Source organism: Dendrobates tinctorius, unplaced genomic scaffold (genome assembly GCF_039654945.1).
Source record: "Dendrobates tinctorius isolate UK_male_01 unplaced genomic scaffold, ASM3965494v1 ptg000013l, whole genome shotgun sequence".
Lineage (NCBI taxonomy): Eukaryota > Metazoa > Chordata > Amphibia > Anura > Dendrobatidae > Dendrobates > Dendrobates tinctorius.
Genome location: NW_027361681.1, coordinates 12103182 through 12120218, shown reverse-complemented (window position 1 = coordinate 12120218; position 17037 = coordinate 12103182). Strand labels below are relative to the sequence as shown.

The 17037-nt window shown below is 49.4% G+C and overlaps 1 protein-coding gene across 10 annotated transcripts in view; it reads left to right on the top strand.

The window, feature by feature from the left end:
* VAV2 (vav guanine nucleotide exchange factor 2) overlaps window positions 1–17037 on the top strand; it is a 68723-nt gene extending 51686 nt beyond the window's left edge. For 6 of the 10 annotated variants that reach the window (XM_073559123.1, XM_073559103.1, XM_073559085.1 and 3 more), the window contains 14 exons: window positions 47–156; window positions 307–408; window positions 635–723; window positions 8793–8809; window positions 9092–9113; window positions 9763–9890; window positions 9964–10029; window positions 10252–10289; window positions 10370–10486; window positions 10773–10860; window positions 10956–11070; window positions 11530–11616; window positions 12657–12811; window positions 16741–17037. In XM_073559123.1, coding sequence (XP_073415224.1) covers window positions 47–156; window positions 307–408; window positions 635–723; window positions 8793–8809; window positions 9092–9113; window positions 9763–9890; window positions 9964–10029; window positions 10252–10289; window positions 10370–10486; window positions 10773–10860; window positions 10956–11070; window positions 11530–11616; window positions 12657–12811; window positions 16741–16788 — 1182 coding nt within the window. In that variant the 3' untranslated portion in view covers window positions 16789–17037. Of the gene's footprint in view, window positions 1–46; window positions 157–306; window positions 409–634; window positions 724–8792; window positions 8810–9091; window positions 9114–9762; window positions 9891–9963; window positions 10030–10251; window positions 10290–10369; window positions 10487–10772; window positions 10861–10955; window positions 11071–11529; window positions 11617–12656; window positions 12812–16740 lie in introns of those variants that run through there. The other 4 variants (XM_073559140.1, XM_073559149.1, XM_073559094.1 and 1 more) reach the window with 3 other exon arrangements.

Here is a 17037-nt window from a genome sequence, read left to right as displayed (position 1 = left end):
TTGCGCCAATATGGTGGCCAGCACTTACCTCCTGCTCTCCCCGCAGTGGTCGTATGGATTCTACCTCATCCATCTCCAGGGGAAGCAGGGATTCCAGTTCTTCTGTAAGACTGAGGAGATGAAGCGGAAGTGGATGGAGCAGTTTGAGATGGCGATGTAGGTAGCAGCAGCCTGACGGTCAGTGTTGTCATAGGGCCATTCTGGGGCATCAGCTTCTCGATCTATTCTTTGAGTTACAGGTTATGGCCCATGTGATTGCGGCTTATCATGTGTCTGGCGCTGCTGATCTCATCTTTGTATTCTCAGTTCCAACATCAAACCAGACAAAGCGACTGCGAATCACCACAACTTCCAGATGTTCACATTCGACAGAACCACCAGCTGTAAAGCCTGCAAGATGTTCCTCAGGTAGGAGCGGCGCAGTGTGAATAGGGTGGGTGGGCTGGGAGACATTCTAGGTGAGCAAGGCATTGTCAAAAGTGGGAGGCACAGTGGGCAAGATGGGCAGTGATTAATTGGGCATGGCTCCGGTGGTCCCAAGATGAATGATGGGTTGGGCTCTGGTGGCTCTAGAGAGGCCGTGGTCGTGTGGCCCTCGCATTTACTTCTCCGCTGACACTTCTTTCTCTTCCAGGGGAATCTTTTATCAGGGATACTACTGCACCAAGTGTTCGGTTGGGGTCCACAAGGAGTGCCTGGAAAAGATTTCCTCGTGCAGAATTGGTGCGTCCCCCTCTTATTGTTTTTGGTATAAATTATATTACCACTTGTCAGACAATTTACCAATTGGCGCAGTAGATTCTAAGAAAACCAACAGACCCCCGCATTCATGTTCTGCAGGTTTTGGAGTCTCTGTATTAGAATAATTAATTGTAAGGGGTTGTGTTCACAATAATAGCAATGTGGAGATCAATCAGTGAGGTCAGTCATTCTGTGAAGAAACAGGTGTGAATCAGGTGGCCCTTATGTAAGGGTGAAGACAAGACATGTTGTACATGCATTTCTCCTTGAAAGCCTGAGAAATATGGGTTGTTCGAGACATTATTCAGAAGAACAGTGTACTGTAATTATAGAGTTTATTGGAGAAGGTAAACCTTATTAAGAAGTGCAGATAATGATCGGCTGTTCAGCTAAAATGATCTCGAGTGCTTGAAAATGGAAAGCCAAACCAGAAAGAGGTGGAAGAAAATGGAAGACTACCATTCAAATGGATGGAAGAATAGCCAGAATGGCAAAGGCTCAGCCAGTGATCAGCTCCAGGATGATCACAGACAGCCTCAAGTTACCTGTGAGTACTGTGACAGATGACGCCTGTGTGACGCTAATCTCTTAGTAAGAAGTCCCTCTGTTAAAAAAAAACAAAAAAAACACATGTACTGAAGTGGATACAATTTGCCAAAGAACACATCAACTGGCCTAAAGAGAAATGGAGAAACAAATTGTGGACTCATGAAAGTAAAATTGTTCTTTCTCCATCGCTTCATTGGGGGACACAGAAACCATGGGTGTATGCTGCTGCCACTAGGAGGCTGACACTATGTACAGAAAAAGGTTAGCTCCTCCTCCGCAGTATACACCCCACCGACTGGCACCAATTTCCTCAGTTTAGCTTAGTGTCAGTCGGAGGTGGACACGGGTCTTTCAATAGACCCTTATCTACCTCAGTGTGTGTCGTTTCTTTGCAGGTACCTGAGGGATGCGGAGTGAACAGTCACATCCGTACTCCCACAAAGAGACTATGAGTACGGCGTGTACTGCCACCCCGTATCCTCATAGCTCTCCACGGCAGGACCAAGAGCCCGAGCACAGATGTGTATCAGGCGATCCAGCTGGTCCTCACCCCCCCGTCTCCCACCCACTCGCCCACCAGAGCCTGTTGTCTGGAAGAGACGTGGACCTTCTTTTACAAAGAGACAGGATCATGATAAGGTACATTGCTGAGGGGTAAGTATGGGACCCCGGAGTATCAAGCCCTTCCTCACCCCGCCTTTTTCCTTAGGCGGGCTTCTCTCCCGCCCGTTCTAAGACCGCCCATCGCTCGCTCCCTCCCATTCTAGGCTGCCCTCTTCTCTCCCTCCACCTCTGCGCTCCAGGGGTGGCGCTCAGTCTCCTAGCCTGCCTATCAGCAGCGGGTGGTGCAATCCTTGGCTGCAGTTAGCCCCGCCCTCCTCCCTGTCTCCACAAGGAAGCGTGCCTTTTTTTCTACCGGGCTCCCCTCAGGCGGCCGCCATTTTCCCCAGCCTGTCAGCCAGACTCCATCGCCTCTTCTGTGGCCCTGCAGATACGAACGAGCCTTGCAGCAGCGCTCGCTGGAAGCATCCACAGGACACCGGACCGTGAGTAGCTCTGCAACTGCAGACTGACACCCTCCTCTGCCTCCTGTCCCCCAACCTTCCGGCACTGCTTCAGTGACTTTCTCTCATTATGTCTAACTCTAAGCCTGATCGTGCTCTCCCTCCGGCTTCTACCTGCACCTTAGTCAAGTTTTTTGCATGCTCTTCTTGCAAACGCAAACTTCCCTCAGGTCAGCCCACTCCCCAATGCACTGACTGCAGCAACCCCATCCAGTCCGCCGCCCAGGAGCCCCCTATTGCTCCGCGTGAGAGCGAATCCCCCCATTCCGGACTGGGCTTCTTCTCTATCTCAATCAGTGGCGGATCTCACCAGGGTGTCTCAGACCCTAGTGGCCGTTCTTGAAAAGTTGCCCCTGGACACCTCTGCAGGACCCAGCAGGTCACAAGAGGTTCCATCTGAACCAGCCAGCATGAGCCGCAAAAGACCCAGGCAGGATCTCCGGCCGGAATCCTCCCCTCGCCCCATCTCGCTGCATAGTCCTTCCCAGCAGTCTCCTTCCCATGCCTCCTCACCTGAGTCAGGCGAAGCGTTCTCAGATGCGCCATCCGAGGAGATTTTAGAGCTGGATTCGGACCATACCGCGGACATGAAGGTTACGGTACAGAACCTCATTGCAGCGATTAACCACACTTTTGAGATCACTCCTCTGCGAAAACCTCAGATCAGGAGGTTTCGTTCAGACGGGCAGAAACACCTTCCAGGGTCTTCGCTCCTCAATCTGAGTTTGCCAAGCTCCTCACAAGGGAAAGGGAAAATCTGACCAGGCGCTTTCAAAGAGGAACAGACAAAAAATACAATCCTTAAGTCCAAGTTTAGTATGAAAAATTTATAAAAAATCCTTTATTTATATGAAAGCATAGAGGCAAAGTTGAAACACCACATAGTGAAAACAGCAAAGAAAGCTGATAACGCTGACAAATCACACTGACACCTCATACATATACTATAATATAGCTTGTCATAAATAATCACCCCTGAAGAAGGAGCAGGTGCTCCGAAATGTGCGTCGGGGAAACGCTTGGACACTGAACGCTGATGCCTCTTGCCCCCTGGTGTTGGTCGCCCAATTAGGTAGGACGGTTTCTCCATCTGAGTTGCTATTGCCATGTTGGTGTCCTCTGGTGCAGGTGATTATCCATGTGCTGGCGGATACGGACTCTAATCAATTGTTTGGTATCTGATATTGGGAAGTAACTCAGGCTACCAGAATGATTTATGACATTGAGCTTAACACATGGGTGATTATTTATGATAAGCTATATTATAGTATATGTATGAGGTGTCAGTGTGATTTGTCAGCGTTATCAGCTTTCTTTGCTGTTTTCACTATGTGGTGTTTCAACTTTACTTGTATGCTGTCATATAAATAAAGGATTTTTTATAAAATTTTTCATACTAAATTTGGACTTAAGGATCGTATTTTTTGTCTGTTTCTGTGTTCCACATAGCGATCAGTCCATATTTTGGTCCATGATTTTTGTACCATATATATTGGGACTTGTTACATCTATATATATTATCTGATTATGACCTTGGTACTTATGTTGAACTGTTTGCTTGCTTTCAAAGAGGGAAGCGCCTCGGCGTGTTGTATCCTTTCTCTCAAGAGCTCACCGACAACTGGTCGGCTTCTCCCTCTGTAGACGCCCCTGTGTCCAGACTATCTAACAGCACGGTCCTTCCGATTTCAGGTGTGGCGGCTTTGAAGGATTCTAATGACAGGATCATAGAATCCTTAGCAAAGTCAGCATTCGAAGCGGCTGCGACGGTGCTAAGCCCAGCTTTTGCGTCCACTTGGGTAGCAAAGGCCATAGCTACTTGGGCGGATGATCTCCGCCAAGGCATTCTTGATGGAGCCCAACCAGAGCGACTGGCCGAGCTAGCCAACCAGATCTCCCAGGCAGGGGAGTATTTGGTCTCCGCCTCCCTAGATGCCGCCTCTTGCGCAGCTCAAGCGTCCAGCAACTTAGTTGCAATCGAGCCTACAATTTGGCTCAAGGTTTGGCAGGTGGATTTGTCTTCGAAAAGGTCCCTTACCAATCTGCCCTTTCAGGGTGCGCATCTCTTCGGATCCCAGCTGGACCAGATTATCAAGGACGCCACTGGGGGCACAAGCTCTCTTCTCCCTCAGTCCAAGCCTCGTAGACCCCTCCAAGGCGTCAGTTTCGGCCCTTTCTGTCCGCCGCGTCGCGATGGCAGAGCCTTTTTCCAACCAACAAAGGCCACAAGCACGCCAAGATAGGAAGAAGGTCTCCTTTAGGCCCACTCCATCCTGGCGATCTCACTCCTCCCAGGGCAGATCCTCCAGGTCCAGAACTGGAAGGTCCACCTCGACATGACTATCTACAGTGTCCCGAGGCGCCTTTTCAACTGGGTGGCCGACTCCTTTTCTTCAGGGATGTCTGACTGGCCTCGGTGGAAGACGCTTGGGTCAGGGAAGTTGTATCCTCAGGATACAAGATAGAGTTTGTTTCTCGGCCCCGGGATCGCTTCTTCGAGTCCCGTCCTCCAAAAGACCCCGCCTTTAGTTCCGGGCTTCTTTGCATCCATCGACTCTCTTCTCAGTTCCGGGGTGATTGTACCCGTTCCTGAAGCAGAGCGATTCACAGGGTTCTACTCAAACCTGTTTGTAGTGCCCAAAAAAGGCGCGGTTCGGCCCATTCTGGACCTCAAACTGCTGAACAAGAGGGTCTGCCTGCGTCATTTTAGAATGGAGTCCCTTTGTTCAGTAATCGCTTCCATGGAAGCGCAGGAATTCATGTGTTCAATAGACATTCAAGATGCCTATCTGCATGTCCCAATCTTTCACGGGCATCAGAAATTTCTGCGTTTTGCGATTCATCAGGACCACTACCAGTTTGTCGCCCTGCCGTTCCGTCTCGCCACCGCGCCCAGAGTGTTTACAAAGATCATGGCGGCGTTGATGGCCCTGTTGAGGATCAGAGGTCTTGTACTCTTCGCGTACCTCGACGACATTCTGTTCAAAGCGCCGTCTTTTCACCAGACTCTCCAAAGCCTTACCATCGTTCTCGACACCCTGTCCAGTTTCGGGTGGCCCGTAAACAAGAGGAAGTCCTGCCTTGTTCCGACTCAACGTCTTGTGTTCCTAGGCTTATTGTTTGACACCCGTCGATCGAAGGTCTTTCTCCCGGAAGAGAAGTTGATCTCTCTGCGGCGAGATGTTCGATCGCTGCAGAGCCCGAAGCTTCCATCTTTCCGGTCAGCCATGAAAGTCTTGGGAAAGATGGTGGCGACGACCGAAGCGATCCCCTTTGCTCAGTTTCACGCTTCAACAGGCCATTCTGTCTCGTTGGAACAGGTCCGTTCTCTCCCTGGATCGTCCAATTCGTCTCTCGTTCTGGGTCAAACAGTCCCTCAATTGGTGGCTGACGTCACCCCTCATTTCCCTGGGCCGATCATTCCTTCCGATTCACTGGCAGATTGTGACAACGGACGCCAGCCTTCTCGGCTGGGGAGCTGTGATTCGCAGTCAAGACGGTTCAGGGTCGGTGGTCGACTCAAGAGACAACTCTGCCGATCAACGTCCTCAAGATACAGGCGATTTTATCTGTCCCTCATTCACTGGGAAAGGCTTCTCAGGGGTCTGCCGATCCGCATTCAGACAATGCCACGGCGGTGGCATATGTCAACCACCAAGGGGGGACACGGAGCTCCTCGGCTCTAGCGGAAGTGTCCATGATTCTCCACTGGGCAGAGGTCCCAGCGATATCCGCAGTGCACATTCCCGGTGTGGAAAACTGGGGCGCCGATTTTCTCTGCCGCGATGGTCTCGCGGCGGGAGAGTCGTCCTTACATCCAGACGTCTTTCATCAGCTTTGCCATCGTTGGGGGACTCCGGACGTGGACCTGCTGGCATCTCGCCTGAACAGGATGGTCCCACAGTTCGTATCCAGGGCCCGAGATCCTCTTGCAGTGGGCGCCGATGCTCTGACCATTCCCTGGTCGCAGTTCAAGCTCCTTTATCTGTTCCCTCCCCTTCCTCTTCTTCCCAAGCTGTTGAAGAAAATCAAGGCGGAAGGGCTACCAGTCATACTCATCGCTCCGGATTGGCCCAGAAGGGCTTGGTTTGCGGACATCGTCAACCTTCTCGCGGACGCCCCCTGGAAGCTTCCAGACAGGGCAGATCTACTGTCTCAAGGTCCGATCTGCCACCCCAATTCACTGCCGCTCAATTTAACGGCGTGGCTGTTGAAACCGCGGTTCTGAAACGGTCAGGTTTTTCAGATCGGGTTATTCACACCATTATCCGGGCTAGAAAACTATCGTCTTCGAGAATTTATTATCGTACGTGGAAGGCCTATTTCACTTGGTGCGAGGCCAATGACGTTCCGCCCATGTCCTTTTCTCTTCCTTCTATTCTGGCGTTCCTCCAGGCAGGCCTAGATGCAGGCCTTGCCCTCAGTTCTTTGAAGGGTCAAGTTTCGGCGCTCTCCATTCTTTTTCAGAAGACGTTGGCCTCCCGTCCGCAGGTCAAAACCTTTCTTCAAGGAGTGGCTCATACGGCACCTCCATACCGCACTCCCGTGGATCCATGGGATCTCAATCTGGTTCTGGGGGCTCTTCAACGGTCTCCCTTTGAACCTCTAGGGAAGTCTCCCTGTCCCTTCTCTCCTGGAAAGTGGCATTTCTGGTGGCCATCACCTCCATCGGCGCGTGCCGGAAATGGCGGGTTTTTCTTGTCGCCCCCCCCCCCTCTTTCCTGGTGTTCCATCAGGACAAGGTGGTCCTGTGGCCTCCGCCTTCCTTCCTAAGGTGGTGTCCACTTTCCACCGAAATGAGGACATTGTTCTCCCGTCCTTTTGTCCGGGTTCAATCCACCCTCTGGAGCGCTCCTTGAACAAGTTAGACCTGATCAGGGCCATGAAGGTCTACTTGGCTAGGACGTCACCCTTGCGGAAGACAGACTCTTTTCATCATTCCAGATGGTGCGCGGAAAGGTCAGCCAGCCTCCAAGACTACCGTTGCTCGCTGGATCAGATCGGCAATTTTGGAAGCCTACCGGGTCAAGTATCGAGTGCCCCCTCCTGGAATTAGAGCTCACTCTACCCGGGCAGTGGGTGCCTCCTGGGCGGTGCACCACAGAGCTTCTGCGCAGCAGCTCTGCAGAGCGGCAACCTGGTCTTCGATCCACACGTTTGCCAAATTTTACAAGGTCCACACCTACGCTTCGGCGGACGCCAGCCTAGGCAGAAGGATCCTGCAGGCGGCGGTGGTGAGTCCGCTGACCTGATGGAAGTTTGTTTCCCACCCCAGGGACTGCTTTGGGACGTCCCATAATTTCTGTGTCCCCCAATGAAGCGATGGAGAAAACAGGATTTTTGGTTGCTTACCGTAAAATCTGTTTCTCGGAGCCTTCATTGGGGGCACAGCACCCTCCCATATTCTGCAACTCCTGTTCTTATCTTTGTTTGTTGATTACAGTTGAGTTGTCAGTTATGTTTTCGTTCTGTTTTGTTACTTCTCCTACTGCTTTCTCATTAACTGAGGAAATTAGTGCCGGTCGGTGGGGTGTATACTGCGGAGGAGGCGCTAACCTTTTTCTGTACATAGTGTCAGCCTCCTAGTGGCAGCAGCATACACCCATGGTTTCTGTGTCCCCCAATGAAGGCTCTGAGAAACAGATTTTACGGTAAGCAACCAAAAATCCTGTTTTTTGGGTCCAAGGGCCGAACACAGTTCATCAGACGATCCCTAAACTCTGAAGACAGTGAAGCATGGTGGTACAAGCATCACAATATGGGCAGGTTTCTCTTACTATGGTGCCGAACCTATTTACACCATACCAGGGATCATGGACCAGTTTCCATATATTAAAATACTTGAAGAGGTCACAGAAGAGGATATGTCCTTGAAATGGGCGTTTCAGCAAGACAACGACCCTAAAGACACCAGTAAACGAGCAAAATCTTGGTTCCAGTCCAACAAAATTGAGGTTTTGGCGTGGCCAGCCCAATCCCCGGACCTTAATCCGATGGAGCACTTGTGAGGTGACATTAAATATGCCATTTCTGAGGCAAAGCCAAGTAATGCCAAAAATGATGGGATGTACAACTAAATATTAGGTTAATGAGTCACAGGAATGCTAAATCCACTAATAAAAAGTACATATTGGGAGTTTGTAAAGAGAAATGCAGACACTATTTTTTTTTTTTTTTAAAACAACCATTCAATGTTCATTTTGTGTTATAATCTCTAAAGTAGTCAAAAGTTATATACATTTCTCTCCATGTTTTGAATTAGAAAACCTTGTGCAATGTTCCCAGTGCTGGAAATAAAAACTAGTATAAAGATTTTGTGATTACCTCATGTTTTTGATCACACTGCTATTATTTTGAACACTACTGTACCTGTGGTTCTTTCTGCACTCGATGTCCTGATGTATTAATGGTGTGAGTTTTTTTCTGCTTTTGTTCTAGGCCCTGCTGAAAACGTGGTAAGAGACTCCTTATTCTCCCTGATTTTACCCCAGTCTGCATTATGGGCATCACTAATATCATCCATTGTGCACTGAGATATCGCTGTGGGCGGGGCTCATTTGATTACAACTGGAGGACTCCTCCCCATTGTAGATTACTTGCTGTGATAAGATTGTCATGGTTCCAGAACTGCCATAGTAAATGAATGATTGTCCCTGTATTACAGCTCCCAGCATCCCCCTCCAAGAGCAGAGCATGATGGGCCGTGCTGCTGATAACCAGTGTTTTTTCTCTTGCAGGATCTCCACATCACAGTGTCAGGTGAGACCATGGCGGCCGCTGATCTCCGCTCACATGGAACTGCAAATTTTACACACTTGTAGTATTCTATGAAAACTGACAAATGGTTAAGAAGCTGCGCAGACACTTTGCGGAATCTGGGGCTCCCATTTCCTCACTGTTTTCAAGATCTCTTCCAGCTGTCGGTGTATGACAACATTGAGATGCTGAATCCCTGGACAGACAGAACCTGCCACAGCTGAGGATTTGTTACACTGTATCTTCCTTCTCTCCTACATGATACATTGTGGTAAAACCCTCCACCTGTAGCAGGACTTGGTGAGTCCAGCATCTGGATGAAAGGAAGACTTTTCCTTGTGATTGACAGCAAGTAGAGATCTTGGAAATGAAATAAATGTTGTTGGTGTTCTTCTGCAGAATTTCTGGAACAGTCTCTGCATCTTGGGCTGTGCTTGCTCTGTTTTCCTGTTAGTACTCAGGCGGCGAGAGCTGAATTCTGGCAGAACAGCTCAGTCCTCCTCTGAATTGTGACTGCAGCTCTTGAGGTGACTGGAGTAGGAGACAACTTGTAGCTGAGAACCAGCACAGGACCATAGCAGGATCTGCTGGCATATAGACCTAATGCAAGGCGACCATGATTATTATTCCTTCTGTCCGTCACTGCCTCCAGGGCCCAAGATGCAGGCTGTCCAGAACTACCATGGGAACCCTGCGCCCCCTGGGAAGCCAGTCCTGACCTTCCAGACAGGAGAAGTGATTGAACTGCTCAGAGGTGACCCCGATTCCCAGTGGTGGGAGGTGAGTGACCCCAGTATTAGGGCAGCCGATACCTGGGTGCAGTGTAACTGACTGTGCTCTTCTCTTTCCGCAGGGCCGGTTACTGCTCAATAGGAAATCCGGCTATTTCCCCAGCTCCTCGGTGAAGCCCTGTCCTGTGGTAAGTGACACCTCCAATACTGATGTGACCTGAACCCCGAACCGATGGTAATGTAGCCACCATTAAAGGGACAGGATTCAATGATGGGAGGTAGCAGCCCCCTATGTTGGAGGTCCTGACCTTACATGAGTGGCCTGTGCTGCCAGTGACAGCAGTGATCTGACACCTAGAGGCTTAAAACCACCATCTCATCTACTAATGTAACGTTTGTGTCTGTTGCAGCAGCCGGTGAACCGCACCGATTACAACAGATACCCCTGGTAGGTGCCCACCTTGCTCGAGTACTGAGGTCTTGATGGCGCCTCGCTTCTCATACGTTGTACATTTTTGCATCTTCCAGGTTTGCAGGGAACGTGGAGCGGCCACAAGCTGACAACCTCCTAAAGTCCCATCTGAGCGGAACATACCTCATCCGGGAGCGGCCGGCAGAAGCTGAGCGATTCGCCATCAGCATCAAGTACAAAGCTCAGTATAATTTTGGGGGGTGTCGGTTGTCCTAAGGCATCAGTCCCAAGAACAAGGCGGCAGTGGACAAGAGGGGTCGCTTATGTGCCGTGCCACATCTACCTGACACACAGCCCTTTCTGCAGCCGCCACTAGGGGCACGCCACTCTTTCTGCAGCCCCTGAGGTTGCAGATCTGCCAATATTTGGTTGGATTGAGTAAATCTTTGTGACCTCGGAGTTGGCCTATGGATGATTGTGGTGGTAGTCTCTTTCATTTCTTCTATTTTGCTTTTTCAGATTCAATGAAGAAGTAAAACACATAAAGGTGGTGGAGAAGGACAGCTGGATCCACATCACTGAAGCCAAGAAGTTTGAGAGTTTACTGGTACGTGTTGCCCTTCCCCCAGGACAGTGAGCAGGATAGTGATGGCTGCAGTGATTGTGGGGGATCCGTAGCTGACCTGTGCTAATGTTTTGTAGGAACTGGTGGAGTATTACCAGACGCATTCACTAAAGGAAAGCTTCAAGCAGCTGGACACCACCTTAAAGTATCCATACAAACTGCAGAAAATGCGCAGCTCCCCCAGATCCCCAGGTGAGAGCGGCGCTCTCCCTTCAGGTACTTATGACGTAGCCACAGTATTTACCAACAGAACAAACCTATGTGTGGGCCACAACATTCACTTCTATGGGAGCCTGCTTGACCTGCAGTTTTCAGAACTCCCATTGAAGGGAATGGAGAGGACAGATTCCATTTCTGAGACCCCCATCTGACATTGAGGGGGTTAGGACTTGTGGATAATCCCAAGTCTGGGTGAAAGATGGGGTCCGCTGGTTGTCAGTCTTATGTTAACCCTTTGCCTGATGCACCACACAGATCTCATCTGTCAGGTTCTGACCCTAATGTAGGACAAGTCCCAGTAGCCTGGTCAGGTGCTTTTTATTTGCTCTGATTTGTAATTTGCCCTCCCTGCAATTAACCCTTCCTGCTCTGACATGTCTTCTCTTTTTCTCTTGCTCTCCTACCTTCACGTTTTCTCTGACCTCTCTGCAGCCTCCTGTGCTTCCTACAACTTTTCTTTTCTCAGTCCTCAGGGTCTCAACTTTCCCTGTCAGAACCCGTCCACACCCTTCTGGTCAGGTACTGCTGCCATATACTGCACCCAGCCACAGCGCCACCTGCTGCATGACATAGCGTGTGACGTCTCGCACTGAATTCTGCTTAAAGGGCTGGCACAGATTTCTGTACACAACACTTTATCACTGTGTAGTGACAAGTGGAGCACTCACCAGTAGCAACAAATCAGATCCTCACTCTGAAGTCCTGCTCAGAACATAAGACCTATTCTGATTGGCTACTATGTTTATAGCCAGAGGTTACAAGAAAATAAGTCTTGCTTACACAGCTTATGGTTTGTCACTGTGCAGAAGTAGAGACGATCTTCCATGTTCCAAACCTTTTCATTACACAGTAAAGATTATTACATGAGCCCTTTGATCCCAGTGGCTGCAGACTGAACAGACATCATGGCGGCCTCTGCTGAGTTGATTGGTGCCCAGGCATTTGTCAAAGCAGCTGCTGCCGTCATTTTTTTTTTTTTTTTATAGGGTTATTTAGTCTGTAGTGTTCATGGCTCTGAAGGGAATAATGGCGCCATCTGCAGGGTATGGAGTTACCAAAGTGGAGTAGTGCAGCCACATCGGCTGTTTCTGTAGCTGTGGCAGCCAGTTTTTGCAGCTCGGCCATGAACACCATTGGTAGAGTATCTGCTCCATCATCATCGCGCCCTCCATAGCTATGTGTAAGACGACTCTGGCTCACATTTTGCTGCATGAAGGGTAATGGATTGGGGGTGCATGTTTGGTCGCCTCACCTCCACCCAGCTCACCGCGCTCCTCTTCATTGTCCCTTCTTAGTTACAGTCCCCCAGGACAACAGACATGGGCGAATTTACTTGCAGTGTGGGGGAGGGGACAACACCAGAATCGTCTGCTGAGCATCTCGCCAGGAATCTGCCATTTTCCATAGTTTTCCTCCTCGCCTATCATTCATCTTCCATAAGCTCATGCCCACCATCTTGTTAGCTGGTCACGAGGTTCAGTCTAATCAGGTTTGGTCTCTGGTCTTTTTGGGGTGTCTTGTCCTTGTAGTAACTCCACCCCTTTTTCTCTTCTGCACAGTTTTCACGCCACGTCCTGTAGGAACCGCTGTTGCCAGGTACAACTTTGCAGCCAGAGACATGAGGGAGCTCTCTTTGCGGGAAGGAGATGTGGTGAAAATCTACAGCCGGATAGGAGGGGATCAAGGATGGTGGAAAGGCGAGACAAACGGAAAAGTGCGTATTCTGCTCCTCCAGGGCCGTGTTGTGTGGACACAGAATGAATTAGATTTCTGTAAAGTGCTGCGTGAACGCCAGGACACAGATCTGCCCCAGGAACTTACAGGGGGTTTCCATCACAACACACTGATGACCTTGAAGGAATTGAGGGTAAACTGATTAAATTTGCTGATGACACAAAGCTAGGAGGGATAGCTAATACTAGAGAAGAGAGAGAGAGGATTCAAAAAGATTTAAATAAACTGGAGAAGTGGGCAGCAACTAACAGAATGGTTTTTAACAGGGAGAAATGCAAAGTACTACATCTGGGCAATAAAAATGAAAAAAGCAGATACAGAATGGGAGGAATAGGGCTAAGTGACAGCACATGTGAAAAAGACTTGGGTATTCTAATAGATCACAGACTGAATATGAGTCAACAGTGTGATGCAGCAGCAAAAAAGGCAAATGCAATTCTAGGATGTATTAACAGAAGCATACAGTCTAGATCACGTGAAGTCATTATTTCCCTCTACTCCTCTTTGGTCAGACCTCATCTGGAATATTGTGTCCAGTTTTGGGCACCACATTTTAAAAAAGACATCAACAAACTGGAGCAAGTTCAGAAAAGAGCGACCAGAATGGTGACCGGTCTGCAAACCCTGTCTTATGAGGAAAGGTTGCAGGATTTGGGAATGTTTAGTTTGCAAAAGAGAAGACTGAGAGGAGACTTAATAGCTGTCTACAAATATCTAAAGGGCTGTCACATTGTAGAAGGATCAACTTTATTCTCATTTGCACAAGGAAAGACTAGAAGCAATGGGATGAAACTGAATGGGAGGAGACACAGATTAGATATTAGAAAAAACTTTTTGACAGAGTGATCAATGAGTGGAACAGGCTGCCACGAGAAGTGGTGAGTTCTCCTTCAATGTAAGTCTTCAAACAGAGCCTGAACAGACATCTGTCTGGGATGATTTAGCGAATCCTGCTTTGAGCAGGGGGTTGGACCAGATGGCCCAGGAGGTCCCTTCCAACTCTACGATTCTATGATTCTATGACCTATCCATCGCATAGGTCACAACTGTCAGATCAGGGGTCTAGTGCCTCTAGTTGCTACAACTCATGGAACGGAGCTCCAGAGCGCTACTCCACACAGTGGACAATGGGGGTCTCTGCAGAGCCCAACTTCATCCAGTGCACAGGGGATGATGCAGGGCCCTACAGAGCCCATCTCCATGCAGTGGACGATGTGGTTTCCTGCAGGGCCCAACTCCATCCAGTGCGCAGCATCTGAAACAGGGCTCTGCAGAGCTCAACTCCAGCCAGTGCGCAGCATCTGAAGCAGGTCTCTGCAGAGCTCAACGCCATCCAGTGCGCGACGGATAATGCAGTGCCCTACAGAGCTCAACTCCATGCAGTGGACAACGTGGGTCCCTGCAGGGCCCAACTCCAGCCAGTGCGCAGCAGCTAATGCGGAGCCCTACAGCGCCCACCTGCATGCAGCACCCAACACTCTGTTCTGCAGAGCCCAAGACCATCCAGTGCACACCGGCTGACGTGGTACCCAACTCAAGCCAGTGTGCAGCTGCCGATGTAGAGCCGCTTTTAGCTAACACTTCTTCTGCCATCATAATCATTAAGATGCTGAAAACCAGCAAAAGTCTCCTTATTAAAGATCCTCTCCATCTGCTGGAGCAGCGACTTCTCAAGTCTATACTTCACGGTTTGTGTATGCAGTCTGTCAATGGTGGCTGGTTTCCTAGGAAAGCAGCGCCTGCATGGTGTTTGCTGTGTCTGGCTGGTCTCGTTGCCCCTGTACTACTTCCGTGCAGCTGCCCTGAGCTGTAAATCTATAGGAGTAGACTGTTCTCCCGGTGTCAGAGGAACAGAGCGACTGTGGGCACTCCCCTTTAATAACCAGGAATTTTTGTTTTATCTTTTATTTTTCTGTGGCTCTGGTCCCATGAGGACAGTGATGACAGCATACGATGGACTGTTTTCTGTGGGAGGGGGGGTTTGGATGGCGTCAATTTTGCTATAAAAGTGATCTGGAATCTCTATTCTTCAGGTCGTTCTAGCGAAACCAAACTTGTCCAGATGTTTGTTGCAATTTTTAAGAGCTAGAACCTTTTTCATTTGTCTGTCCTTGTAGCGGCACGGGCTATTAATTCTTGTGGTACATACAACATTTTGATCGACTTGAGCAGTAACTGAGAAATGGCAATGTCAGTGTTCCGATTTTTTTTTTTTTTTTTTTTCTTCATTTTATGGCATTTAAAATATTTGTTTTATAAAATGTTTTTAATTTTTTTTATTTCAATATGATAAAAATAGGCAAATTTATACTGTTGATATTTGACATAAGCCTCACAGGCGGTCCAAGATGGCGACCCATGGACTCCCCACAATCCTCTCTCTGGAAGCCGATGGGCAAAGCAGCAATGTGGCATCATTTATATGCAGTGTTCAGATATTGACAGCCGAATTTAAATGGTTAAACTGCGCCAATTACATCAAGCCTCCCTCGCTGAAGTTCAGGCAGACGTTGTAGGACAGATGGCACCTCACTGTTATGTAGTGGGCTTTGCTTCTCAGCAACCCATTAAAAAACTGTACATCATAGGCCTTAAAGGGTTTTTCAGTTTTCATAAAAATCTGTGTACCCAGGCAGTTTGTTATAAGATTGTGCTTGACTTCACCCGGAGTGCAGCACGGAGTCTCCGCAACAGCCCCAATGACTGTTATTGGCAACAGCACTGCAGTTACTGAGCTGCTCACACCGTATACACAGACAGGGCCACCGAGCTCACAGATTACTATCTGCAGCCAGACGCTGTGGGAGACTCAGCGCTGCAGACGATAAGAGGCTGAGGTAGCTAGGGAAGACTCGATTCTGCAGACAATAGGCTCTGATAGCAGGAGAGAGTTGGCACTACCGACTATAAAAGGCCTGAGCATCAAGCAGGAGACTTGGCGCTGTAGACGATAAGAGACCAGGGCAGCGGGGGACTCTGCACTGCAGATGACAATAGAGGCCAGGGCAGCGGGGTCTCGGCACTGCAGATGACCATAGAGGCCAGGGCAGCGGGGGACTCTGCACTGCAGATGACCATAGAGGCCAGGGCAGCGGGGTCTCGGCACTGCAGATGACCATAGAGGCCAGGGCAGCGGGGGACTCTGCACTGCAGATGATCATAGAGGTCAGGGCAGCGGGTTCTTGGCACTGCAGGTGACCATAGAGGCCAGGGCAGTGGGGAAATCTCAGTGCTGCAGAAGATGGGAGACTTGTCAGTGCAGAGAGAGGCCAGGGCAGTGGGAAAGACTGCACTGCAAATCACAACAGATGGTGGGACCGGGGTAGACTTTGCGCTTTAGACAATGACAGAGGTGGGGGCAATCTGGGAGATTTGGCGCTGCAGACCATAACGGAGGCCAGGGAGTTGGTGCTGGACTGGGGGGGGGGGGGGGGGGGAGTTTAAAAATGTGCTTGGGTCCAAGGGTTTTCTGAGAAGGGAAAACTTCCTTGATGGGTGAGTCCTACATTAGTGTGATTTTTTTCCCACCTTATCTCAAATCAGGCATGGAAAGATGCCACAGTGCCAGTGCACCCACTTGACACCAAGCATGGCATCAGTTGGTTCCAGTTCCAATGTTTGGACACCCCTGTCAGCCCCTTGTATCGGGTAAATATGTTTTTACCTGTAGTTGAAGTTAATAGGGCCTGTGCTGTTCCATGTAAGGGAAAAACAACTTTGGTTTAGTTATAGTTTCTCTTATCCAATGTCTGCTTGCTGTCATTGAATAAGAAAATGTATCAGGGCTGATGTGTTTGTCAGTGCAAGCATAAGGCTGCAGAGCTGGACAGATGTGTCTACTTCACACTGATACAGTATAGCAAGCCTTCAGCTGTGGCTCCTCTAACTCATGGTTCTGTGTCTCTGCAGATCGGCTGGTTCCCCTCCACCTACGTCGAAGAAGAAGGGGTTCAGTGACCCTGGCAGCTTCAGATGAAACTTTGCTTCCTTCAGATGTTTGCACAGCAAGGACATTATTCCTGTGACGATTCCTCCCGGCGTCTCCATAGCCCCGGCCCACACACCCAGGGCGGGGGTCTTCCTCGCTGGTATTACTTGTATATAAGATTTATAATTCTGATGAGCGGCAATGGAAATAAGAGGGACTGTACGAGGAGGGTGAGGGGCTGCGGCTCGAAAAGGGAATTAAAGTCATTGCATTTCTGA